The 27952-nt window shown below is 32.8% G+C and overlaps 2 protein-coding genes and 1 long non-coding RNA gene across 8 annotated transcripts; 2 read left to right on the plus strand and 1 right to left on the minus strand.

Annotated features, from left to right (window-relative positions):
- Nucleotides 1-931: 931 nt before the first annotated feature.
- LOC114419309 lies at nt 932-2620 on the plus strand. Its single transcript, XR_003668234.1, has 4 exons — nt 932-1129; nt 1376-1553; nt 1945-1989; nt 2263-2620. It is a non-coding gene; the product is annotated as an uncharacterized LOC114419309 (long non-coding RNA).
- Nucleotides 2621-3590: 970 nt separating this feature from the next.
- On the minus strand, nt 3591-7870 carry LOC114419308 (binding partner of ACD11 1-like). Of its 6 annotated transcripts, none has more exons than XM_028384959.1 (6): nt 7640-7870; nt 6198-6385; nt 5634-5755; nt 5472-5547; nt 5187-5270; nt 3591-4516 (listed from the first exon to the last, which is right to left on the minus strand). In XM_028384959.1, the coding sequence occupies exons 2-6, from the start codon at nt 6237-6239 to the stop codon at nt 3938-3940; spliced, it is 903 nt and encodes a 300-aa protein (XP_028240760.1). In that variant the 5' UTR covers nt 6240-6385; nt 7640-7870; the 3' UTR covers nt 3591-3937. The 6 variants fall into 6 exon arrangements, with proteins under 6 accessions (XP_028240760.1, XP_028240758.1, XP_028240761.1 ...); XM_028384957.1 differs by having other exon boundaries at nt 6302-6385; nt 7640-7869; XM_028384960.1 differs by having other exon boundaries at nt 5652-5755; nt 7640-7868.
- A 7887-nt stretch (nt 7871-15757) lies between these two features.
- On the plus strand, nt 15758-18207 carry LOC114419311. Its single transcript, XM_028384963.1, has 4 exons — nt 15758-15969; nt 16472-16735; nt 17374-17592; nt 17682-18207. Exons 1-4 carry the CDS (start codon nt 15967-15969, stop codon nt 17871-17873), a joined length of 678 nt encoding a protein of 225 aa, XP_028240764.1. The 5' UTR covers nt 15758-15966; the 3' UTR covers nt 17874-18207.
- Nucleotides 18208-27952: the final 9745 nt, after the last annotated feature.

Genomic DNA, 27952 nt, shown 5'->3' on the forward strand with positions numbered 1-27952 from the left:
TATTTTTCAACAATCTCGTACTAATTTAAAATTTCAGGAAATAAAATAATATAATAAAAACATTTTTAAAGGAACATAATGCATTGCATTTTCACCCGTAATTTTTTTTAGACTAATCAAAAAAGAACAAAATCATATTCATGATAAGATAGAATGCTACAGCAGAAAAGACTATGCAAGAAAATGAAATCATTTTTCTCTCTAAGACTATTAGAAAAATAAAATAAATAAATAAGAAAATGCACAGTCTTTAATTAAATAATAAAATAACAGTAGTAAAATAAATTTAATTGATAGCACATGAATAATGCATTATAACATACAAGAAGCACAAGGAAAAATTAAATCAAAAGAAATAATTAAATAGTCTGGGTTGAAATGCGTAAAGCTATCCTTAGAGAGAAAACACCCCATTGCACGAGAAATTCTGATTGCGCTCCTCTTCCATGATACGACAACCCGCTGGTTGGTTCTGATCGTGTGCAGCGAAAGGATCTTCGAACCTTCTGAACACCAATGCTCTTGCTCTCACAAAATAAGTTTTTTTTATAGGTAAAGAAAAAGACAATTGTTTGGGAGAAAGAAACCAGACGTTACTTTGTATTCCTTTTAGAAAAGAGGAAATATATATATATATATATATATATATATATATATATATATATATATATATATATATATATATATATATATATATATATACATTTTTACAACAAAACATGACCGTTGGGAACCAACTTACAGTCGTCACAACAAATGTAACAAACTAGTTGACTCATTAAAACAAAATTTTAAGAAAATCTAAAATAAATATTTTATTTTATAAAATAGAATTAATATAATTAATATATATTTATAAGTTTTAAATTTAAACACAAATATTTACCGACATGAATAACTTAACTCATGAATAACTTAACTCTTTTGTGGGTATTACGTACAGAGTGGGGCAAAAAAATTTCTACATAGGAAGCAATGTGTACGGTAGATGCGAGGTGGTAGCTACGGAATGGGTGGTGCAGGAGGTGCTCAAGTTTCAGTGCTTTCAACCTACCATCTACAATTTCTTGCAGTATAACTTTTTATTCTTTCAGCACAAATATGACCTGAAATTCAGCATAAATTAAAGGTTAGCTAATAATCATTGTTCAAGGTCTTCATTCAATCATAAAAAATTTCTGTTTCTTTCTGGGAAACACTTTGAATTTTAAAATGGCACAATCTTTTGTAATTGTGACTTCACATAGCCTCAATAAGAGAGACTCATCAGCCTTTTAAAAAACTGAAACTCGAGCATCAGAAGGAAAATAGAGTTCTACTCACCCTTTTTTTTTATGATTTCAGCTAAATAACACTGCACTGTATAATTTTTCAGGTATTACCTAAAAGCAGCTAATGCTGATGCAGAGGTTCAGAAGAGGGTCAAGTATCTGGCAGAGCTGGCACTGTCAGGTCATGAGCAACTGTGCTACCGGCCTTCAACAGTTGCTGCAGCACTTGTAATCCTGGCTTGTCTTGAAGTCAATCAAATTTCATACCACAAAGTCATAGGGGTAATTACATTATTGCGATATAGAATTAACTCCTTTATTTGAATCTTAAGTCAACAAAGTCGGGGAGGTAAACATTAGGCAAGGCCCAGATATGGTTAATAGATTTCAGTTTAATTTGGTCCTTTCTTAATATTTAATATATCAGTAATTTCAGTACGTAAAATCAATCGAAATGGAATACAATAGTATGATCTAGATTTGAACTGAAATTGTGCAACACTAATTATATCAGCGGAGGTTGTGTGTGGTTTTTTGTCTGAATGCTCTATGTTTCTTTTTTCTATCTTCGTTTTCTTTTTAGACTGGATTATCCTGTAATGTCCACAAAGACCTTCTAGTATTAGATTGTGAATAGAATGTCACGTAGATAATTAATCTTATGATTTTGCAGATTCACGTTAGATCAAAAGATGAGAATTTGTACGAATGCATAGAGGTATGCTAGCCGTATATATTTATTGTAATTTGCCAGTGCACATTTTCCTTCTGAGGTTTAAACCAGCGAAAAGAATAAAGAAAAACCTGAAATGTCATGATGAACAAGGTTCTCTCACTTATGAAATTAATCAAATCTTTGTATTTATTATGCTGAGAAAATCCCCACACCACGATTAGATTGAAATATATCATTTCATTTATTATCATTCAATTTCTCCTATTATCAGTATTGTTCATGTATTTAACATGAAGCTTGTATTCACTTCAATAGAATCTGGAGTGGGTGTTACGCTATCTAGGATAGCATACTAGTTGGCATGGAGGCATTGCTTATGCAATTCAGTTTGGTGACGATGGTTCCTAACCATCAGAAGACAAATGGCTTTCTCATGCCTGGTTGGTTCTTCATTAATACAAAATAAAGTCCATTTGTTTCCCTACCTGAGAGGAAGGGAATTCTATTTTTTTTTCTATGTAACTATATTGATTGTTCAGTATATCGATATAGAAGAAAAAAATATACTCATTTTTTTCAGAAGCTGTGAGAACCACACAACAGACAGGAAACTCAGCTGTTAACTGTTAATGACCTACAAAGATATTACAGGGTTATACAAAAGTTTATCTAACATTATACTATGTGATTCTTTCTTTTCTCTGTAGACATTCTCTTTTGTTGCCTCCTTGCAACCTTCTATCATATTTGGTCACTAGGAATTTTAATTGCATAACATTAAAGCACTTTTGTCCAAAATGTCTAGATTTTCTATTAAAGTAATTTCTAAAGATATGCATAGGTATTAGTCAAGAGAGGAATATGTTTTGCCTGTGCAGAATTTTAACTGTCAACCACATTGATACAGAAAATGGCAGATTTTAGATAATTACAGAATGATAATTATATATTATTTCATAGCATGCAATAAGCATTTCAGGTTAATATCAGTTGCAGTTCTAATTGCCACCAAATCAAGAGCCAAGAGACATACAATTGTAACAGATATCATCTTAAAATCATGAAGACCAACACCATCACCCCTCCCAGAAAAAGGGGGGAAATCCTAGGGCTTGTTTGATTTGCTTCTCACTTTTTTTTTGCTTTAAAAACTGTTTTTTTAAACAATTTCACACTACTTGCAAATCAATTTCTCATTCTGAAATCTATGCAAGTTTTGAAAATTTTTCCAAACTTAAAAAAAAAACAGCTGGGAGGTGTTTTCTCGTCCTCTTTAGTTTTCTTTATGTGCTCCAATCTAATGTTTCATGGGATAAACTTTCAGAAAACAGAAATGTGCTCAGGAGACAAACACATTCAAATGTTTTAAACATAAATGTTTCTGAAAACAGTAAACCAACAAGACACTCGTCTGAAACAACTGCATTGCTGCCTGTGAAGTGAAAATGTAGTAGGATCATTAAAGCGAATTTCATTGCATCAAGGACATCGACTAAGCTGTCACCAGGTAGCTAAGAACTCAAGATTTTGCAAATGGAAAATCATCCAAAGCAAGCCATTCAACACCGCAGACAAATATAGATGTCAAAAAGCAAAGCTAGATATTTATTCATTCTTTTCATTGAAAAGGAAAATGAAAGCAATAAAACATGAACTTATCTGTCATGCTCTCGATGACATAATGTTCTGCAATATTAAATTATACTGATCGTCCTGTTTGTATTAAAATCTCTCTGAAAACATATGACCTAAAGGGAGAACTGAATGAAGAAATAACTCAAAAAATAACAAATAACAAATAATTTTTTGAAATGAATGTTGACCATATTTAGGAACCACATCTGTCAGACAAACCTTTACATCACTATAACAATCAACAAGACTTATCAATGTACAACAAACTTGCAGGAACTGAAGTCTGACAATAACTATGTTAACTAAATAAATCCAACTGTGTATGTGGGAATAAGGGATTCTGAATTAACTTGAGTTATAAAATTGTTGCCAGATTTCGGTCATCATCTGAATTAACAGGAACTACTGCAGGGCCAATGTCTGAAGCCTCCTCTAAGTGCGTCTTTGCAAATTCATCAACAGTCCCTTTCCTTTCACTATAAATGATCTCATTCCTTTCCACCGCTGCCTGTTCAACCTTCTCCTTGGTCATCGTGCTGACATCCCCGGCTGCCTTTGCTATAGCGGTAAAGGCACTAGAAAACCATGAAGCTCCACTTATTACGTAAGAATTGTTCATGATGGCAGATCCAGCACTATTTGCCTTTTGCTCTGCAGCAGCCATAGCAGACTTTGTCATTTCAGAAAGCTGATACCTTTCATCCATCTCTCTCACCTTTCCATTGACAATAGTTGTTCCGATACTTAGTTTATCACTTAAACCTATTCTACGATCAATGGAAGCAACTGTGGAAGAAGCATTTGAGGTCAACTGATGACGTTCATCAAAGGCTTTTGCCTTGTTGATAGCATCCTTTCCTAAAATGAAACCCTTAGCAAGCATGGTGCTCATTACATCTTCAGCTTTCTTAACTGCATCAGGGCTTTGGTTTGTCTATTGAGAAGACCATTGTAAAATGTATATTAGAAACTTCATAGAGGCTTACAATTTGACAGTAAAGAAATTAGAATTTCCAAATCATTAGGGAGGGAAGAATTTGTATTGTACTTGCAGATTTGCAGAGATTTTGCATCTAGATCTAACTGAAGATCTAAGTCTACTCTAGATCAGTGCAGTAACAAAGCTTAGTATATTTGAATTTGGTTCCAAATGTAGCCATTTAAACTAAGTTATTAATCTAACGTCATAAGAAAATGTTTTAGTAGGGCATGGTTAGATCTGCAAAGATACAAGGGGTTAATTTGATTTTGCACCATCATCTTCATACCAGAATTGTTTTTATTGCTGCAGATAAAGCATCAGCAGAACCAAAAAAAAAAAAATCTAAAATTCGAGTTTACTCACACAACGATATTAAGCAGCATATAAAGTTGTCTGCTATATTGAAGCCAAAAATTTTAAACCCCAAAACTAGGAGTCTATCAAGAATATTAACTTAATGAGACATATATAAAACATATTAGTATTGACATCAACTTGTTCAGCAAAAGTGTTCATATCTCACATTTCACTACATATAAATGTACTAGTGGCAGCACAACAGTGCATGATGACCTCAATTGCACGCAATAAAATAACATGGCATTAACAATTAAGTACTTACTGGACTTGAAGGAAGTGCTTCAGGGGGCAGCTGATACTTCTCCACTGGTGTGATGGTGACATATAGATCACCTATCTTGGAACCCTATATATAAAATTGAAGATTAAGCACATGATTTTTAAAACAAAATCATCTAAAGTATTGACTTATTTTTATGCTATTTTTATCCTTTTCAGGAATAGAATGGAAAGGATTAATAAGATACATTGATGCAACCCATTTCATTATTACGAAATGTAATGTAACATTTTCAAAAGTAAAAATTATTTGTGCATAAAAACATACCGTTAAGAGAACTGCTGTGTCTGCTCCCTGTGTATCCTTAAATGTAACATAAGCAACCTGAGTGTGACCACTTTCCCTGTTGAATTTAAAAACAAAGATTAGGGAGCCATTTAGCGTAAATGTTTAAACAATAACAATCATAAGAAATGAATAAAGCATTACAGGTGCTCTGACTCTGACCTTTGCATCTCGATATATCGAATATCACCTGAGAATGAAAAGAATTCTTCAATGTCCTTCTTGGAAGTAACCAATGATATGTTGCTAACCTTAACTGTTCTTATCTGTAACAAATCAAAACGGATTGAACGTGGCAATTTCTCCATGATGAGATTTTGTCACTAATAAAATACCAACAAAAGACAGTGGGAAACAGATAAGAATTGTATTGAAGGATTAGCTAAATTAACCAAGATTGTAATAAACCAGAAAACACAATTTTCCATACAAATCAAAATTGAAATAGTTTTATATTCAAGTCATTTTAGGTCGCCAATTGTATGAACTTGGAATTAAAATTTGAATCTCTAATAATTGTGAGGTTGTCTAGTTTGTGTATCCTAATTAAAAGCTTTTAGAATTTTTCAACACATTGAATGCTTCGACTTTTCATTAATTAATTTCGATTTTCATTCCTTAGCTACATCTATCACGAGTTTTTAAATGCTGTTATTATTTCTGGCACAGGCTTTACTGTTAAGGCAGCCAAATTCATATTGCAGTAACCTGGAATTCACCCTGGAAACATAATATTGATTGTTGGATCATGTATTCTACAATCCACAATCACAATGGTAACCAATGTTACAATGTAAAAATTTCTTCCTCACGTCTGACACATGAATAGTCCAATTTGGTGTAGCTGTGGATTGGGGAATAGCTTCAGCTCTTTGATCTGTATGTTCCACTGTGTCCTGCACACAAATTGTTAATTTAAGGTATTTCTATGATTATATTCTGTATTCCGGGCGTAGTTACAGAGAATAATGCAGTCAATTATGTTTCTCCTAGAAGTAGGTTAGCTACTTCCCATTTTGTTCTAGGATTCTTCCTATTTGTAGGCCATTTATGGCACACGGGAAGAGCTCGGGCAGCTGCCACAGGATTTGAAAAAGGAAAGTACGGTAGGGATTGGAAGAAGCAATGACATACGCAAAAGAAGAAAATATAAAACCAACTAGTAAAACAAAAAAAGTGATCCCTTTTCAATTTCTTTCAAAAGAATTTCGAATATCCAATGAAAACATAGATGGTCATATTTTAATCACGAAAACAATGATGGAATTAAGTGAAAGAAAGAACAACAAGATACATAAGCCTAATGAGTAGCACCCTCACAGCTCAGAAGGCAAGACACATGAACAAAGAGTCAATAAGCCAAGAGGAAAGGTTATACCAACAGACAACATCAATATGATAGTGTCCACTTGAAAAGAAGCAATTCAAATGGCATGAGGATTAGTGGTCAACTGGTCATCATAAATTCAAGCAATGAAACTTCATGACTTGACAACAACAACCACCATTCTTAGGCATGGAAGCGTATCAAGTGAAAACTCTTATTATTGTGGAAAATAAGAATAAGAATTATAAATCTAAGACATATATAACCATACATGAATAGCCAAAATTAAAAGATAAATACAAGCTTTTTTTTAAGACCACTAACTTAATTTTGACTATCCATCCATCTATAGTTGTATAGTCCAAATTTACAATTCTTATTTCTCAAGCTAACCAAGAGTTTTCACCCGGTACACTCCCAGTGGACATTGGCCAAATAACAAACCATCCCCAAAACAATTCAATTCAACATTCAGGTTTGCTCTTTTCTGGTGGGTAAAAAATACCAAAACAATTTCCATTAGATCCAAAAGGGTCATTGGCAAACATTGCAGATCCATAATTCCAAAGTGGTACTTCTTATATTCATAACTACCACATCTAAACCACTAAAGGTTCCATATCAGTTAATATATAAATATAAATATCAATTAAAGTAATAGTATAATCCCCACTTCCCATCAAACAAGTAAAAGGAAATGTGAGCATCAAGGCACAAACACAACACAAGGAGGTATGCATAAACATAAACAAAGAAGAAGAGAAGAAACCCAGATAGGATCTGAAGGGGAAGTGGATCTTAGGAAAAGGGTTTAGAGACTCACCGACATTTCGGATGGTACAACGTTTTTTGTCAGAAGCAGCGTTGCAAAGAGGCAAGTTTTGATCTGAACGAAACGGATCAGAAGAATTGTCGAGGTCTTTCGTTCGTTAGGGTGTAACGAGTCATCATGTGACTGTTATTTGGCTGTCATTTACATGACTAAATGTGATGATGTGAATGGCTGTTGCGTAATTTGCAACCGACGCCAGAGTAAACTTGCGTTATGATTTCCTTCAAGATTGCAACCAACCAACCATCATGTTCTAATTATTGAATTTTAAAATTTTCATTTAATTGTTAACTTTATAGGAATTTTTTTTAAGGAAAATTATTTTAATATTTTATTAATTATTATTATTATTATTATTATTATTATTTAATATGTTTGTGTATTGCACAAATTGCTTATAAATGAAGACGAAGTAAAATGATATTTATTTATTTTTATTATGTGTTAATAATCATACAAGATATCAATATGGAAGAATGACAAAAAAAAAAGATTAAAATATAATTTTGATCCACTTATTTTTATCAATCCTTAAATATAGTCTTTCTCTTTTAAAATTGAAATATTTAGTCTTCCTATTTTACATAATTAGTAATTTCAGTCCCTTATCTAAATTTTAAAATAACAAGATTAAATAGACCAAATTTGAGGATTGACAAAAAAAAGAAACCAAAACTGCATTTTAGCAAAAAAAAAGAAAAGTATGAAACTCGTGAGAAAAAAAATTAATAATCTTGAAAAAAAATTGTAAAGGTGTTGAGTTTTACTAAAAGAAAGAAAGAAATAGATCATAATTAAATGGAAATAAGTTGTTGTAACATTCCAAATTTATGGTCATTAATAATAAACAATACATAGACTTTTTATGGAATAGTCTTTAATTTAAATGGTTAAAAGATACCCTTATACATTATTAATAATAGTTACCTTATAATAGGATTTGACAGAAATAGAATAATAGGACCAGATGGGAAACCAAGGCCTAGGGAGGGTCAAAGCCCCCAAGCTCAACAACACACACAATTTAAATAGAATAAGGAAGGGAGAGTTACCCTTTGTTTGGTTAGAGAAGAAATGAGAGAAAATATTTCAAAAATTAATTTGGATCTCACACCTCCACTTTTCTACTTTAACTCAAATATTTATCTTCTTTTCTCTTATCTTTCATTCTCTTCTGCACACCAAACTCGCCTTTAGAGAGATAAAGAGAACATAAAGAAAGAATTAGAGAGAATGAGAAGGAGAAAAGGAAGAGGAAGAGGGAGATGGAGCAGAGATTCCAAGACCCAATGCCTGAAGTTCATCTCCACTTGTTCTCAAAGGTGAATGCTTACTCCCTTGTCCATCCTTATCCCTTTGATTTGTTGTTTTCTCCCTTTTTCCCCTATGAACTCTAAGTTTGGAGATAGTGGGATTTTGAGGATTATGTAAGATTGATGATGTTTTTGAGTAAATAACTTTGTTAGAAAGTATTAGGGATCAATATTGATATATTTATTATGAGTTTAGATGCTTGGGTAGCCATTAATGAGGGCAAAAGCTTGGAATTTTGAAATATAACTTTGTGCAGATTTTTTTAGCTCAAGATAAATTTTGTGGTTGAAGTTAAAATTCGTTAAGATAGAGTCTACCTGAATTTTAGTTGAAGCTTGATTTTTAGCTGAAGCTAAACTTTGGTAGTATTGAGTATGCACGAATTTAGTTGTAGCCACGATTTTAACTCAAGCTAAAATTTGACGAACTGGAATCTGCACGAATTTAGCTTCAACTAAATTTTCTGACTTAAGCTAAATTGAGGTATAGTGCTTGTTTTCCCTTATCCTTTAGAGTTTCCAATCCAATTCCAAGTGCACATAGATTATTTTATGATTTTTATTGCTATGGTAAAGTTGAGATCTTGTAATTCATATTCATATGTGGTTTTGGTGAAGCGACTATAAGAATTATAGGCGTGGAATGTCTTACCTTGTTTAGGAAACTAGGAATGGGTTCATAAAAGTAATGAATAATGAATTAATGATAAGATGAATGTTATGTGATTGTTTGAAATATGATCATCATAGTGGATAGTAGATATTATGAATCCTATAAATGTTGAAATATATTGATTAGTCTATGACTATTTCTTTTACTATTAAGAACATTATATTGTGTTGTTGTTGTTGAGATGTATTTGGATCCTTAAGTCTAACCGTGGAAGATGGCGGGTACGGAGGTGTTGTATCTAGGACCACAAGGGATTCTAAATATGTTTTGTCGTTGGTATATGGTGGGTGCATAATTGGTGCACAAAAATATATCATTTATGCAATATTGGTGCATAGGCTATGCACACTTGGTGCATAGTACATATGAGTAGGCACGTAAGTTGAGAGTGTTTCTAGGTGGGCTCTCAACCTAGTGTTGGAGGATTTCGTGGTGGCTAATAGGAATTGACCTATAGAATAGATGTATGGTCTTGCAAACCTACAAAGGAAAGCCACTATATTCACACTCATCTATATTCGATAAAATCACACTTCCTCTACAGGGTCAGTTCAAGAGACTCCCTGAATTGTCACAACTATGTTAGGGGATGAGGTTCATGAGGGACCACTCATATTGTGTAAAAAAACTCCATAGAGTAAAGTCTGTTGTTGATGGTGTTGTCTGAATCAGATGCAACGGTAACTGTAAGAGGATTTGTGTTATGATGATGTTGTATGTAATAGATAAGATTATTGAGCTATGAAGTTGTTGACTATTGTTGTTTATTGGTGTACATTAGTTATGATGATGAACTTTAATGATTGATTTATGAAAAATAATTTTGGATATTTGATGGTTAATTGTGGTCTTATGGTGATTAGTTGGTGATCAAACTAGGATGTTGGTATCTATAAAAGAACGTGTTTGAGACAACTTTATGTAAATGGTGTTGTATTAAAATTCCTAGTAATTATATACAATATTTTCTAAATATATAAAGTTTAGTTTTCTTTTGTTTATCTTGATTGGTATATGTTAATGTTATGTGAATGAAAGAGTTTAACTTAGGGATGTATGTAATTACCTTGTAAAAATATGTCATGCCTAATAGAGAGGTGATGTGAGCCCTAATTGCATAATTTAGAAAATAAAAGGTTATACACATTTCTATCCAAGGTAATAATAATTAATGAAGTGAGATTCTAGTGAGTGGTCAAGAATAAAAGAATGATGTTTAAGTGACATAGAACACTAGTGGACTTAGAGTAGGTTATCAATTCTAGGTACATAAATGAAGATTAAGATATGGCCAAGGAGATATAAATTATAAGGAGATGAGACAATAGTTGTGAGATTAGGGTGCTTAAGAGAAGAAAGAAGAAGTCATGAGAGTTAAAAAAGATCTCTAGAATAGAGTCAGCCTAGAGTCCTTAGGACACTCACTAAGACAGTATGTCTCATCCTTTTTAGTTTTCATTTTTACATGTTAAAATAGGTGGATGCTAGATGAGTGGAGCTTTGTGCATGGAGATTTTGCTTGGAGGAAGGCGTATATAGTTATGTATCACTTAATGTATGAGAATAAATTTTAAAGTTTATGTGTTGGAAAAAGATAACATTCTTTAGGGTGTTACAATTGTAGTAATTTAATTTGTTTTAAATAAGATAAAATCAAATGGAACTTATGTCATTTGATTCTTTGATTAATATTTTAAATGGAGGGAAAATAAAAAATGTGTTAATGAAACTTGAACCCCGACCTATTAGACAATAAAAAAAATTGAACCATTATATCAATTGCTTCTTTAATCAATATTTTAAACAATATTTATTATGGATTACCACATAAGGAGTTATTAACCTTTCTTTTATATAATTATAAAAATTTATAAACTAAAAAAATAATTTTTTATGAGTAATTAAAAATTAAATTAGGTGCATTAATATATATATATATATATAAATTATTTATATTAATTGTTTTATGTAATTTATACAAATTGCATAAATTTATATTAACATGTGAATTATCTAAAAAATTAAATATTAAAATTTAATTAATTTAAATAATTATAAAAAACAATTTACATGTTAATTAATGTAACTTTATTAATTTATATAATTGGAATAAAAAATTATTTGTTAAATAATTTTTTATAGTTAAAATGAAAATATTATTATGTAATTGTTTAATTAGAATAAAAATAGTTTATATATTAAAATAAATTTACATAATTTGCATAAATTTTATAAAATAATTTATGTAAATAATTTATATATTAATTTATGAAATTCAATTAATTTACATAACTAGGATAAAATAAAAACAATGTTTTCATATTAAATTTTTATAAATTTATATTAAAATAAATTCCTATAATTAAAATAAAATTTAAATTATTCAAAATTAAAATATGTAGATTTGTATAAATAAAATTAAAAATATTTATATATTCAATAAATTTTTAATTTATAAATTTTTATAATTAGATAAAAAAAGTTAATAACTGGTGATGTGATGATACATTTTACAATATCAACCAAGAAAGAAAATGTTATGATGATATAGTCATTTGTTGTTGTCTAAAAGATGAAAAGTTCAACTCTAACTAAGATATTTCTTATTTAATCCCTTGTTATATAAGCACATCTCATCCGTTTAGATAAGTGTTATGTAAGTAACAATTTGTTACATTTGAGTTAACATTTGACTAATTACATTAATTTAAAAAAATAAGAGGATTAAATATTTTAATTTAGAAATAAGAGGAACAAAATTTTGGATTGAGATGAAATTAATTTTTAGGCATAAAACAAATGTTCTATTTCATTCAATTACATTAATTTTTTCACTCGATAATGGTGATATGAGATGAAATTGATTTTTTTTTTAATTCTGTTATCATTCTAAATGAAGAAATGGATACTTAATTTATTACCTATAAAAAAGATACCTAATTTATTTCATTACTCCCTTTCTTTTTTCCTATAATAAAATAATTATCATTTTAATTTTATAATGTAACATTAATTACTTTTTTCTACTTATATTTATTATAATATTAATGGTAGATAATAAAATTAAAAATAAATTAATGATTTTTCTTGGTTTGTATAAAATTGATAAGGTTAATTTTATAAAAAAATTATTCTCTTTCAATCATTAATTGAAATTTTTTATATGTATAAAACAATGTAAGAAGACAATTATTATAAGATGGGAGAATATATTAGAAAATATGTAAATAATGGCATGTAATTTTTATTTCATTTCACGCATTTTATTTCATCCACCGTTAAATATTCAGACATAATTTAATCATCAAGATTTTGATATATAAAATTATTGCAATAATCTAATAAAGAATTTATCTGATAAATTTGGTAATTACATATCACGCCTATATGTATATTTTTATTCTTTTGATTTAATTTACTTGAAAATAATTTTATCTGTTAAATACTTGAAATATAAAATAAAAATATAAAAAATTAAAAAGGAAATGATTTATGTTTCTTAATATTTAGGAAACTTAATATAAAAAAATATGTAAGAAAAGAAAATTTGTATGCAAGTCTAACAATTGACCATGTAAAAGAGAGAAAAAAAAAAGAAGAAAATGTTATCAAAGCATTATGAAATTAAATTAGAAGAATCATACAAAAGATATATATATTTACTGTCATGCATACCATCAAGTATTTTTTTTATTATGATATTGGCACAAATGTAATTTCATTAGAAATTGTGTTAGTCTATGAGTCTACACAAGATATATTTTTTTCTTTCAACATAATTTATTCCTTATTTAAAGACTAGATAGAAATCAATTCTTAGATAATTTGACTAAAGTAATATTATATTTTCCTAAAAATCTTCTTATCAATCTTCTAATATTATATAAAGAAATATTAAATGAAAAAGTAAATGTATTTAATCTCTTAAAAACTATTATCAAAATTATGCACAACTTTGGTTCATCCTTTTAATTGCCACTAAATTTATGATGAATAACTTTTCCGTTGCCTATCCTGACATTGTCCTTTTTTGACAGATTTCCAACCACCGCCGCTTTGCGCAAGTTTTCTGGCATCCAACCCCACCACCAAGGTTGTCAGCCATCGATCTACAAAATCCAATTGGTGGCAACCCCTAAAACACCCTCACACGCCCACCCCCTCAGGCACCTACAACTATGTTGACAATGGTTGTCTCTGTCCTAGATGCACTAACCTTGTCTGTGTCTCGTGTGCATTAGTTTTGACTATGTGCCGGATGCATTGGTCTTGTCTTAGTTTTAAGTTTAAATATTATGGGTTTCCAACATTATTTGTTTGAAATTTTCATTGAATGAGCTTTGTTGGTAATTAATTTTTTATCTTGCTGATGGTGATTGAAATTATCTAACAAAGATATATTTCTTTTCTAGCAATTCTTTCTGGTTTGTCCAACATCTTTGAGTTGTTTTTTAAATTATTGTTTTTAGTGGCACTCAATTTTTTCTATTTATTTGTTGAGAATAAATTATTTTCTTGTAACAAGTTAAGAGCTTAGTAAGCTTCAGTTTGAGGAGGAATGTTAAAAATCACCATATAATATTATGATTTATTATTAATAATATTTTATAGGCATATATTCTTTAATTTAGAAGAAGCAAAATATCATCTATTGATATAGAACTAATGTAATTAAACATATATAAACTAATGGAATTAAACATATATAAACAAGCATATGTTATGTATTCAAACACATGGTCTTTAGGACGGAAACATATTTTTAAGAGATTATGTATAAAACTAAGTTAAATACATGTCTAAATAGATTTACAAAGATCATATGTTTTAAAATAAATATCTATATTAATTAAAATGATATACAATATATGTAAATATAAAATTATTTAAATATATATATTTATATTCAGATCTATTTTAACATATTTTTTTAAATATTTATATACATGTATACTTATAAAAAAATTTATAAAAAATGTGAATACATTAAAAAATTATAATAACATTAAAATAAATTATAGATTGAAATTCAACAATCATTAAGAAGGAATAATGTGATGCTAGATAACTCAGATATTCAAGGGTAGAAAAGCACTAATTTAAATTCATTATAATAATTTTTTATTTAGTTTTTTTAGTGACAAGGTCCTTTATTTTAATTTTCAAATTCATTTTAATCTTATATCTTTTTAAAAAAAATCATTTTAGTCTATTATTTTTTTGACTGAGTTAATTTGGTCCTTTCAAAAAATAGTGAAAGTGATCGTTTTATATTTTGAAACATTATTTTTAGCCCTTTTTCTTATTTAAGACATAAAATTTATCGTATTAGATTCCCTACATAAAGCTGATAATCCAATTGTTGTTTGAACTAAAAAAAAGTTATAAGCATAATACAAAAAGAGTCTAACTAGCAACCAAAAACATAAAAAAAGTTCTAACAAATTCTTATCTTTCACATGATTTTCACGATATTTTTTCACTTTTTTATCCAAATTAACTCAATCTTAAAGGATAAGGGATCAAAATAAAATATTTGAAAAGATACTCCTTTTATCTCTAATTATAAGATCTTTTTTAGAAGTTTGTTTATTCTTTTTTATAAGATCATTTTTTAATCTTTAAATGTATTAATTATTTTTTTCTTAAATATTCTTAATTATTCTCTATCAAAACATTAATAAGAAGAAATTAAGTGGATAGAAAGATAAGAAAATAATAATTTAAAAATAATAATACAATTAATTGATAAATTTAACACGATTAGTTAAATTAACTAATTTTATTTAATAGCATAAATTAGTTGAAAGTGTCAATTAAGGACGGAAGGAGTATAGAATCAAAATGAATATTAAAAATAAGATAAAATATAAAAAAATATAATTTAATCATAATAGATCGTGCAAAATCTATAATTATCATACAAAATCCATAATTATCATACAAAAATTTGTTTAAATGAAAATATAAATCAAAGATTCTGAGCAAAAATGCACATGAGGGGGCAGCCTGGGAGCGCCGCGTTTTGATAATTCCCATTTTGCCTTTGGGTCCCGCGTACATCCAATTGAAAAATCCTACGGCGGTGTCCATAATCATACACATTACTCATTAGTCATTACTCTTTTCAATTTGAAAATATTTGTTTCCATTTGCACTTTATCTTTCCTTTTTTATTTTAACCCTTTTTTTTTTTCGTTAGTGAGATTTTCACTATCATATATTTTGGTCTTCTTTATAGAGCTACAATAAGTTTTTTCAATATCTGTTTCTTTAACATTTAATCTTCTTTCCCTTTCAATTTCTTGCTGAGAGAGAGAGAAAGAACTGACATGGTTAGTACATAGAATTCTTGTTTTTTGGAATCTGAAATTTCAAAGCTTCTAACTAGTTTTGCTCCCTTCTCTTTTTATTTCTTGTGATATTGTGAATCCAATTTCAAGATTATTGTTTGTTGATCCACAGCCTCATCGCATTCCTAAATTTTCAGTGCATTCTTGGTGCATGTGATTGTTGAAGCAATTCAAACTAGCCCAGTTTTTATCTCTAGAGTAATTAATTTCTCTATTACCATGGTGGAATATGGAGATTGTAAACTTAATTAGTTTTTGGGTTGATTTTTCACCGCATCTTGAATATTGAATTTGGGGTTGCAAGTGGGGTAGTTTATGCTTGTAACTCTTTCTTGAATACTATTATTGATTATTGATATGCTAGTAATTTGATGAGGAAAATGGAGAATTGATTCTTGATCATAGAACTGTGTTTATGCTTTAGTATTATCTACTTTACAAGGTTTTATGAATTCCTTCTGATGTCAATGGATGGATTTTGCAGATGGGGCAGAATCGTTTTCCAGAAGAAAGGAAAAGAGATTGGCTTGGTGCCCTTTTGAAGTGCGGCTTTGGATGTTGTGAAGAACACAAAGACATTAGGTTTAATGAGAAGAATGTGTTCTGCATAGATTGCGTAGCTGGCTTGTGTAGGCACTGCAAGGAAGCTCATTCTCTCCATAGAAGGTTTCAGATATACAAATATTCCTATCAGGATGTTGTGCGCCATTATGATCTTCAGAAGTATTTTGATTGCTCAAATATTCAGGTTCTCTTCTCTCTTGTCTGGAATCAGTTCAGTTTCTTAACTTCTTGTTTCATTCATTGCATCTATGTTTTGATTGATTTATTTTGGTTGAGAAGTGATAACAGTTTGAGTATATGGAACTTTTATGTAGTTTTAATTGTTGGAATGGATTGTCTGTATAGCTCTATTAACTTTTTTTTTTGTCCATTGATCATAGCCTTGTATGATTTACAGTATCTAAATTATTCAAAAGGGTTTAATCTAGATTCCAGGAAAGCTTTATCTTTTAATGCGAGTTTAGAAACTAGTTGATATGTAAAATATCACCTCAACTTCACTAGACAATGTGAAAGTTATAACTACTAGCTTATGAGAAAACATGAAAAACCACATCTAGATGGTGAAATCAAACACGCTATTAATCCTTGAGGGAAGTATATTACTATTGATTTTCTATTTCCATCATTTGTGTAATAAGGCATTTCTTTCCTTGAACTATAAATTAGTATAATTGGGGATCTTAATGCTTAATTGGACTATCTGACTCACAGATCCCAAATGACCTTTTAGTTTTTTAAGCTCTGAATTTGCGTTTCTAATTGAAAGATGAATGACTAATGATCTGAATTTTCTTCTTGCAATGGTGACATTTTTGGCAGACTTATGTGTCCAACAATGAAAAGATTGTGCATCTCAGACCCCGGACTTCAACCAAAGAATTCAAGCTAACAAGAAAATCCAAGTTTGATAATCTTTGCTCTGAGTCTAATGCCAAAGAAGTCAAAGTAGCAACACCTCCAAAGTGGGGTGGTACTTGTGAAGAATGTGGAAAGCATTTACAAGATGAGCGCAATCGATTCTGCTCCATTACATGCAAGGTAAAAACTTACTTACATTTAATGTTGAATTTACTCTTCACTTAACTCTTAAATCATTAATTTATGATCTAAATCATGGGAATTGTTAGATCTCAGTGCTTCCTCACCATGCACAAAGGATTCCAGAGGAGGGTGTTGACCAACATGATAACCAAAACTCCGAAACTGAGTCATCTATATCTGTAGCTGAGCCATATGAATGTTTTGAAGTAGTGACTTTAAGAAAGCGCCCAAGGAAAGCCAACCCTCAGAAAACATGTTATTTTGTCTTCCCTTGTTGAAAATTTGTCCTTAGTTTTGCTTACAGTTCTATTTTTGCTTTACATTTTTGGAGAATAAGAAATTTTGGAACATTTGAGGAACCTCAACTCAACCCCTCTGTATCCCATTTTGTGGTTCAAAGTTGGGAATTCAGGAGCTTTGGAACTTGCTGAGATTGTACGGCGCACAGGGTTGATATTAAAATTAAAGATGTATAGGATGTACTTTGGTTACTTTTGAATTCCATCCTTTTCAGCTCTAATAGTGAACTGGAAATTAGTATCCCTTAGTTAAATGATGCTTTTCAAACAAAATTATTTATGGTGATTATGCAAACTTACAAGTTACAATATGCATACGAAACTTAAACCATCTGATATTCATCCAATAATATTGATTCACTAGATCATTTGATTCCAATCAATTTATGTTTGTTATGACTTATTCACTTATTTAGATAATTGTATTTTTCATAAAAGACAATTTTATTTGTGAATCAGATAAGATTATTACAAATGACAAGACTCTTCTTCTGAGTAACTAACACAACTGCATATTCACTTGAGACTATCGATCAAATTAAAATAATTCTAGGATTTTTTATTTTTGAATCTGGTACTAGTATATATAGTAATAGTATTACTGTGCCTTTCTTTCTAGGATTTCCAAATATTTTATTGGTTTTAAGGCTACATATATTTTTTTATAAAAAGTAATTTAATTCTAATCAAATATAATTATTATTTGTAACAAAATTCTAATGTAACAAACTTGATAACACTTGTTACAATAACTTTGCATGAGTTTATCCATACACTTAGCTAGTACACAACTGATTTTTATATCTTGTATGACAATAGTATTACTTTCCCTTTCCTTCTAGGATTCCCAAGTTGTCTGACAGATAAGTCATGGGATGTTGTTCTACGTATGTCTTTCATAATTGCATAATCAGGCCTGCTCCCTCTCACATTATAGGGCAGCATCTATCGTGTCCATGTTTCCCTTTGAATGTGGCAGGCAAAAAGGACGTCAAACCTCAAAAAGTTGGTAAATGAATACGATGACAAAGATTTAGTGTCCCCACAACCAATTTGAAAGCCAAGTCTTGTGCGTGCTGAAGCACATGGACCTGGCCACTCTCACTCTCCTTCAATTTAATTATCTCAATAAGTCAAATATGGATAGTATCTAAAATATTGAGAAGTTATTAAATTTATTTTAGATTAAAATATATTTTTTCGTTCCAATAAATATTAAAAAGCTAGGAATTCATTTTTATAAAATTTTTAATATATTTTTCATTCTCATAAAATTGAAATGTGTTGTTTTTTTTATTCTGGGATCAGAATTAGACATATTTTTTCATTCTTGAAAAATTATAATTTATTACTTTTTTTGTCCGTTGGTTCGGGTATTCGAATCTATATATCACTCTTTCATTGGTTCCATTGATGACTTTGATATTAAATGTTTTTTGGGATTAAAAATCGTCACAAAATTTAAAAGAAAAACACAAATTTATAAATTCATATTCTCTAACCTTCTTTTTCCTTAACTTAACTTTGTTCAAGGAAGAACAAAATTGTAAAAGTATAAGGAGGAAGATAAGTGTTAATTAAGCCAAGAAAAGAAATAATGAGCACATGAAAATTACTAAAAGAATATATAAGAGAGAAGTAAGTGCGCTGAGTGAATTCTTATCGATAATAATTTGTATAAATGATTACAAACTTGTATAAACATAAATTGATAATTAATTTAATTTCTAACAATGTTTTTTTCAATCATGACTCCACTGATTACAAACTTAATTTGAGAAAATAAATTAAATTCATTATAAATTTGAGTAGGTCCTATATGCAATAATTAATTGTGTGGTAAAAATTAATAATTAATGTTTTTCATTAAAAAAAATATAAACTACCTTTAAACGTCTAATAACCTACCACGTTTGTATAAAAACAAAAAGGGAATAGTTTATTTGAAATTCTTTACTTTTTGATGATATAAAAGCAAACTATATTGATGATAATAAAAACATCAATAAAAAATATATTTTAGCTTTTCTCATTTAGATGATAGTCAAATAAAAAATATAATAAAAAGTTAAAATATATTTTTATTCATTTAATATTTTTATTCAATAATTTAACTTTTATTTTATATCTTCACTTTACAATATTATATTTTTTAACAAACAAAGTTATTTTTAGTTTTATTAAAGATAGAGTGTAGAAGAAGATTAATTCAGGCAAATTGACCCAGGTTAGTTTTACAAACTAATTCCCATCTGGGTCTCTTTCAAAATAATTTATGGAGGAGGTTTATTTCTTACGTATGCATACACGTATATCGCCATGCATGCTGGCGATATACGTCTGGGTACGACACGTGGCGGGTTCCATCAAAGCAGCTGGTGAAATAGCTGCTATTGGGGCTTCGCTGCTTTGACTGGCGACGTAGCAGCAGGAAATAGGGCCATGCAGGATTCGCCAAAAGCACGGGCAAAATAACTACACTGCTACAGGCTTCTTTGTTTTGTTTGTGCATTTATGCTTTGCAAATTTCTGTCAACTTTTTGTACATGCTTCAAGTTTTTCAAGTTTCCAAAATTGTCTGCATCATTAAAAAATTGTTTGAAGTAATTATTATTTTTTAGAATGAATTTTTTATCTGAAGTATTATTTTTTATAATTAGTTTTTATCTGAAGTATTATTTTTTATTATTTTTTAGAATGAACTTTTTATCTGAAGCATTTTTTTATAATTTTTTATAACTATTTTTTATAATTAGTTTTTATAATTATCTGAAGTAATTATTTTTTTTATAATTAGTTTCCGAAACTGTCTGCATCATTTAAAAGTTTTTCTGAATTATTATTCAATATTCATCTAATCCTCTAGCTTCATCCATTCATTAAATTTATCTTCGTTCAGATCATGATCCGTGCCTTAAACCATGGAAAATTCAGTTAGCTGAATCTGAATTTATGCATGATTAACGACAATCTAATGTTGATTGATTTTGTTGATTCTTTTTTTATGGCCAAATTTTGGTTTTTTTATTCTTGTGGTTATGGTTTGTTGGATTGGCTTTCATTTAATGAGATGTAAAAACTAAAAAGTGTTCACAAGGAAGAGGCAATTCAACTACACACAAACGAAACAAAGAAGCCTGTTTATATAGGGGAGAGCACTGTAGCTTTTTTCGCCAGTGCTTTTGGTGAATCCTGCATGGGCTTATTTCGCCAAGCATCCTGGAGACATGTCTGCACCATACGCTTGCTAGCTTGCGCAGACTTGCACCTGCCTGCTGGTACCTGCTGCTGTGTCTCCAGTCAAAGGAGCGAAGCCCCAATGACAACATTTCGCCAGCTCACTATTAGAAAATACACTTTCAACATCGGTTATTTACGACATTCTACATTGATTTTAAAACCGATGTTGAAAGTACCGATGTTGAATGTATCATTGTTAACATCGATTTTTCAAAACCGATGTTAACATAACTACGATAACATCAGTTTTATAAATAACCGATGTTAAATACAAAGAAGTGCAACAAAATAAGTGTATGCATGATGGACGTTGACATCGGTTTTCTATAAAAACCGATGTTAATGTAACATATTAACATCAGTAGTGTCATACCCTAATTTCGTCCGGGGACCATCCGTTGTTGGGATGCGACCCTCGTTTGACCACTTCGAGGTACTTGGCACCCATCGTTAGGCAATTCGTGAAGTTCCGTGACATGCCGGAAGTCAAAAGAAAACATTGTTGCACAACCCGTGAATTTCCGTGACATGCCGGAAGTCAAAAGGAAGTGTAAATGCACAATTCGTAAAGTTCCGTAACATTCCGGAAGGCAAAAAAGGGATGATTACGTAATCCGTAAGGTTCCGTAACATTACGGAAAGAAAATAAGTATCGTTATGAAATTCGTAAGTTTTCGTAACGTTACGAAAAAAAATCAGCAAAAAAAGGCAAGGGGGTGTATTTAGTAAAAATGAAGTTGCAAATAGCAACCAGACCTACTTGGGCCTTCCAGGATGTTCCTCCAGAAGGCGGTTGCTTCTGGAGGAAGCAACCTAGCTCGCCTGGGCGAGCTGGGTCGCAAGCATCTCCTTCCTTTTCCTATAAATAGGGGAAGGAGGGAAGAACAAAAATTTTCAACCCTCCTGGTATCTGAGATTCACTTAAAATTAGTGAGAAAAATTGTTTCCGTGAAGAAAATCCAAGCCGAGGCGCTTCCGTGACGTTTCCGTGGGTGATTTCGCGAAGATTTTCAACCTTTCTTTGTTGTTCGTCGTTCGTTCTTCGTCGTTCTTCGGTCTTCAACCGGTAAGTTCCCGAAATCGAACTTTTCAATTCATTCTATGTACCCTTAGTGGTCCTCATTTGTTTCGCGTGCTTTTATTTTCATTTAATTTACTTTCCGTACCCCCTTTTGACGTGCTTTAGTCATTTATTTAAGTCATTTTCTCGGCTAATCAAAAATAAAATAAATTTTCTCCGATCATTCGTATTGTAACATCCTTTAATTTCTGTTAAAATGAATTTTGATCGTTCGGTCATGCCGTAACCATGTTTAAAATAAAAAAGAGGCAAAAATAATAATATAATAATCAAAAATATTTTTTAGTAAAATAAAAAAAAAATCAATCGGACGTTTTCTTTGGGATTTCCTTTTCTTAATCAAACGACTAATAACCAAAGCGAGACTAAGGCTAAAATCAATTCATAAACCAAACTTTTTGTCATCGCCTAAAAAAGCCATTTTCAAAGGTCCAACGCCTTGAAATGGTCTTTTCCGCTTTTATTGGTTAAGTGTAGATTTCTAAAGGCCTAAAATCAATATGTAACTTTATTACCTCTTTCAAAAATAAAGAAATCATTAATGGTCTAGTGCCTTAATATTTTCTCTCTTTTCAAAAGAATCGAAAGATCATTTAATGGTCCAACGCCTTAAATGACCTTTCATTCAATAAAAACATATTTTGCAAAAAAGATAAAAACAACCTAACCAAACACTTTGTTCTCAAAGAACTACGTAGGTCTGATTTCCTTATCACAATTGGAGAATACGTAGGAGTAAGGGAAACACCCTTGTCAGCCACAAAAAGATAAAAATATAAAAAGGCATAAAAAAGGCATAAAAACATAAAAAAGGAAAATAACATAAATTGAAGTCATATTTGCACATTTGATTAAAGGCTGCTGTCTCTTATGACGGATGTGTGGGGTGCTAATACCTTCCCCGTGCGTAAATACAACTCCCAAACCTTTTACTTAAAGTTCGTAGATCACGTCTTTTCTGATTTTTTCGATGTTTTCCTCAAATAAATGTTGGTGGCGACTTCGCGCGTATTCCTTTCTTGGAACACGCACTCGCGAGTCGCGCGTCGCCCTCCTGCCGAAGGGTAGGTTGCGACAGTTGGCGACTCCACTGGGGACCGTTTTTAGAGAGTTAGGCCATTTAATCTTGTGCAATGTTTTATCATGACTTTCTCCTTTGTTGGTTTCCCTTTATTTTTCTTATGTTCTTGTATATATAACTCTTTGATGCTTTTAGTGCGTTTTAAAATGTATGCATGAGGTAAAAATTTATTCATTTGGTGCACACAAACACCAATACTATTTGCACACACGGTGAGTTAAAAAATGGTCCTATACCCGGGTTCGTGGGAACATAAGGAGTGGAGGTGAATCTGTGATCATGCTTGGTCTCCGACTTGCTTGATTATAGTGAACCCTCATCTAGAGTTTTTTCTCTTTGATAACATATTGTTGTTAGTAGTCCCTACTGTTGCAATATGTTCTTGAAAGGGGATGATACCTCTAGAGACCATCGAGAGAGATATGACCACCTTGGGAATTATCACTAAAAGCCTTGTTAGCTCCCTCCCATATAGATCCCTCGAATAGGGGCACGGGGCGGACACACTACGTACCATTTTTCACACTGCCATGCATAAGTGTCATGTACCTTTTTGCTAATATTTTTGTGAATATTGTCATACTATTTACATTCCCGTGATGCGCCTTTCGCATATGCATCATGCACGGGTTCTGTCTTGATCCCCTCTCTTTGGCAAACCAACAGAGGGTCCGTGTCACCTTCTTAAATACATACGTCGGGCACTTTGCTACCCCAAGACGTCGTATCTAAGAAGGAGACAATCTCCCGGGCTCCCGTGTTCATAAATTGCATCTGTGTGATATGCATTTCTTCATGCATTCATCCATCCCACCCATGATAGATGTTGGAGTTTTGATTCGCACTAATTTTGTTTCACTTTAGTAAAACATGGGATCAAGTCAAACACCTTCGCTTAAAAAGAGGTTCTATCAAGTCAAGGTCAAGAGCCTAGGGATCACCAGTCTAAAAGAGCTAGGGCAGTTAATGGGGCAGCTCCAACGGCAAGCTTTTCGCAAAGCTTATGGTAAAATCTGGGACCTAGCCATGGTGGAAGTCTCCATAGAGGCCATTGCCTCCCTCGCCCAGTATTATGATCAGCCACTGAGGTGCTTCACCTTTGGGGACTTCCAACTGTCACCCATGGTAGAAGAATTTGAAGAGATCCTAGGATGTCCTCTAGGGGGAAGGAGACCATACCTCTTCTCAGGGTTCTATCCCTCATTAGCTAGAATTTCTAAGATAGTCCAAATCTCGGCGCAGGAATTAGACCATAGAAAGCAAGTCGAAAATGGGGTGGTTGGAATACCGAGGAAATATTTGGAGGCAAAAGCAAGAATCTTGGCAGGTAAAGGCGAATAGGCTCCGTTCATAGACATTCTCGCACTGTTGATCTTCGGAGGAGTCCTCTTTCCGAATGTGGATGGATTGGTTGACCTAGCAGCGATCGACGCTTTTCTCGCCTATCATAACCACAAGGAAAGCCCGGTTGTCGCTATGCTAGCCGACCTATATGACACCTTCAACCGAAGATGTGAAAAGAGCAATACGAGGATTGTTTGCTGTACTCCAGCTCTTTATGTATGGTTGTTTTCGCACCTTTTTCACCAAGAGGTGAGGCATGCTTGCCCACTAGAAAGCCACCGTTCATGCACAGAGAAAGGAGGGGCAAATTGGGACCAGCTCTTAGCAAACAATGAAGGAGCGTCTGTCAACTGGTTCCCTCAGTGGAAGGAAGGAAGAACCAGAGTTCTTATTTTGTGTGGAGGGTTTCCGAATGTTCCCTTGATGGGGACGAGGGGTTGCATCAGTTACAATCCCGTTCTTGCTATAAGGAAACTTGGCTACCCTATGAGAGGGGCACCACTAGAGGAAGAACTCGCGCCTGTCATTTCACGAGGTTTTAATAAGACCAACATGGAGACACTTCAGAAGGTCTGCAAGGCATGGGAGGTAGTGCGAAAGAAGGACAAAGAACTCAGGGGTAGTAACAATGGGCCCATCGGTGGCTACCGTAAGTGGTTGAGAGCCCACGTGCAAAGTTTGGATTGGCTCCCAAGTTTGAGAACCGCTAAAAGGGAGGAAGTTGAGGCACCAGAGGAAGATGAAGAGGTGCAGGCCCTTAGGGTAGAACTCGAGCAAGCCCAAACAGTCAAAGAAAGGTTCAAATCAGCAGCTCTTAAGATCCGAAAGGAGAATGCCGAACTAAGAGATACAAATATAGCTACCACCAAGGCCTTGGAATGAGAGACCAAGAGGGCTCATAGGGAAGAACACGGCCGGAACAAGTTCCGAAGGGCTCTGTGGGGCAGTAACAGTGAGCATAAGCTCCGGAGAGAGGAAAGGGACCAATCGCGAGTAGACAGTTTGATCTTGAAGGATGAGTTGAAGGCTTGCTCGAGGTCCAAGAGAAGTTTGTCTCAGCAGTTATGCGAGACAGAGACCAACATGTTAGCCATAATCACCAAGTACCAAGAAGAACTAAATTTAGCCACGGCCCACGAGCATAGAGTGGCGGATGAGTATGCCCAAGTGTACGCGGAAAAGGAGGCTAGAGGAAGGGTGATCGACTCGTTACATCAAGAGGCAACAATGTGGATGGACCGATTTGCTTTTACCTTGAACAGGAGTCAAGAAGTTCCCCGATTGCTAGCCAAGTCCAAGGCAATGGCGGACACCTACTTCGCCCCCGAGGAGATCCACAGACTTCTCAGCTATTGTCAGCATATGATAGACTTAATGGCCCATATAATTAGAAACCGCTAGGAAACTTGTATTGTCACTCAGATCTTGACTGGTTATAACTTTTTGAATAGAATGAGTTTATCCCATGTATTTACTCCAGAAGTCAGTGCGAATCAAATCACTCATGCATTTTATCTTTAGCATGCATTCATCATTCTTTACCTACTCCTCACGTTTGGTTTTTCTAGGAAAAACACCATAACTAAACGCGCCCCAAGGCATCCCCATCGCACCAGATCCAAATCTAGAACAATGAGTGATCAAGAGGAGACACAGGAATAGATGAAAGCCGAGATGTCGGCTCTGAAAGAACAAATGGCTTCCATGATGGAAGCCATGTTAGGAATGAGGCAACTCATGGAGAAAAACGTGGCCACCGCTGCCGCTATTAGTTCGGCTGCCGAAGCAGACCCAACTCTCCTAGCCACCGCGCACCATCCTCCCCTAAATGCGGTAGGACGGGGAAGGAGCACACTGGGGCATAACAACAACCCCCATTTGGGATACAATCGGGTGGCTTACCCTTATGGATTGCTGCCTAATTACACGCCGCCAGTCGTGCAGGATGACGCAGGTCATGTCTCTTCCCCCATCCTTGAAGGGGAGCCTCCTCGACAGCCTGACGAGGTCCATGAAGATCACCGAGAATATGCCCAAGGAGATGTCAATTTCTACCCCCCGATCCCTGTTGAGGGGCCGACACCCAACACATTGCCTCATCCCAATCTGACAACACAACCAATATTCTTGTCCACAGAAGGACCACCCCCGGCGGTCGAAGAAAGAAGGAAACTCGATCTCCTCGAGGAAAGATTGAGAGCTGTTGAAGGCTTCGGTGACTATCCGTTCGCGAACATGACAGATCTTTGCTTGGTACCGGATGTCGTCATCCCCCCAAAATTCAAAGTGCCCGATTTCGACAAGTATAAAGGGACGACTTGTCCTAAAAACCATCTCAAGATGTATTGTCGCAAGATAGGGGTGCACTTTAGGGATGAAAAGTTGTTGATACACTTTTTCCAAGATAGCTTGGTTGGAGCCGTGGTTGTTTGGTACACTAATCTGGAAGCTTCCCGCATCCGTACTTGGAAGGACCTGATTATTGCTTTCCTAAGGCAATGTCAGTACAATTCTGATATGGCCCCTGATCACACTTAGATACAGAATATGTTTAAGAAGGAAGGTAAGACCTTTAAAGAATACGCACAGCGGTGGAGAGACCTGGCAGCACAAGTAGCCCCTCCCATGGTCGAAAGGGAGATAATTACCATGATGGTAGACATCTTGCCAGTGTTTTACTATGAGAAGTTGGTAGGCTACATGCCTTCCTGCTTCGCGGACTCGGTATTCATCGAGGAAAGAATCAAAGTAGGATTGAAAAGAGGGAAGTTCGATAATGTTTCCTCCACAAGTGCCAATGCTAAGAGAATCGGAGCAACTGGGGCAAAAAGGAAGGAGGGAGATACCCATGCCGTCACTTTAGCGCCTACATGGGTCAAGCCCCACAGACCTCTCATGGTACACATCAGTACGAGCAACATCATCCGAGCTTCTCAGCTCGCGCCGGGAACTCTTCCAATTTAGCTGTAATGACCCGCCTCGTCGCTACCGTATCCACACTCTAATATTCGATAATTTCAATTTTTATAAAAAGAACTCCCTTAATTTTTGATTATGAAAATAGAAGTGATTTTGTCACAACATAAATTCATCCAACAACACGTCATTACTTAAGTGAATATGCATAATTACATAGAAACAATAATTCAGTACATGTCATACACATAACGAAAATTAAATATGTTCATATATATATATATATATATATATATATATATATATATATAAAATTAAAATTCCAGTTTTACATCTTTAACTCAACAAAATAAAACTTAAAAGCCAACTACGGAGGAGTTGATTACAAAACACAAC

This window comes from Glycine soja, chromosome 7, assembly GCF_004193775.1.
Source record: "Glycine soja cultivar W05 chromosome 7, ASM419377v2, whole genome shotgun sequence".
Lineage (NCBI taxonomy): Eukaryota > Viridiplantae > Streptophyta > Magnoliopsida > Fabales > Fabaceae > Glycine > Glycine soja.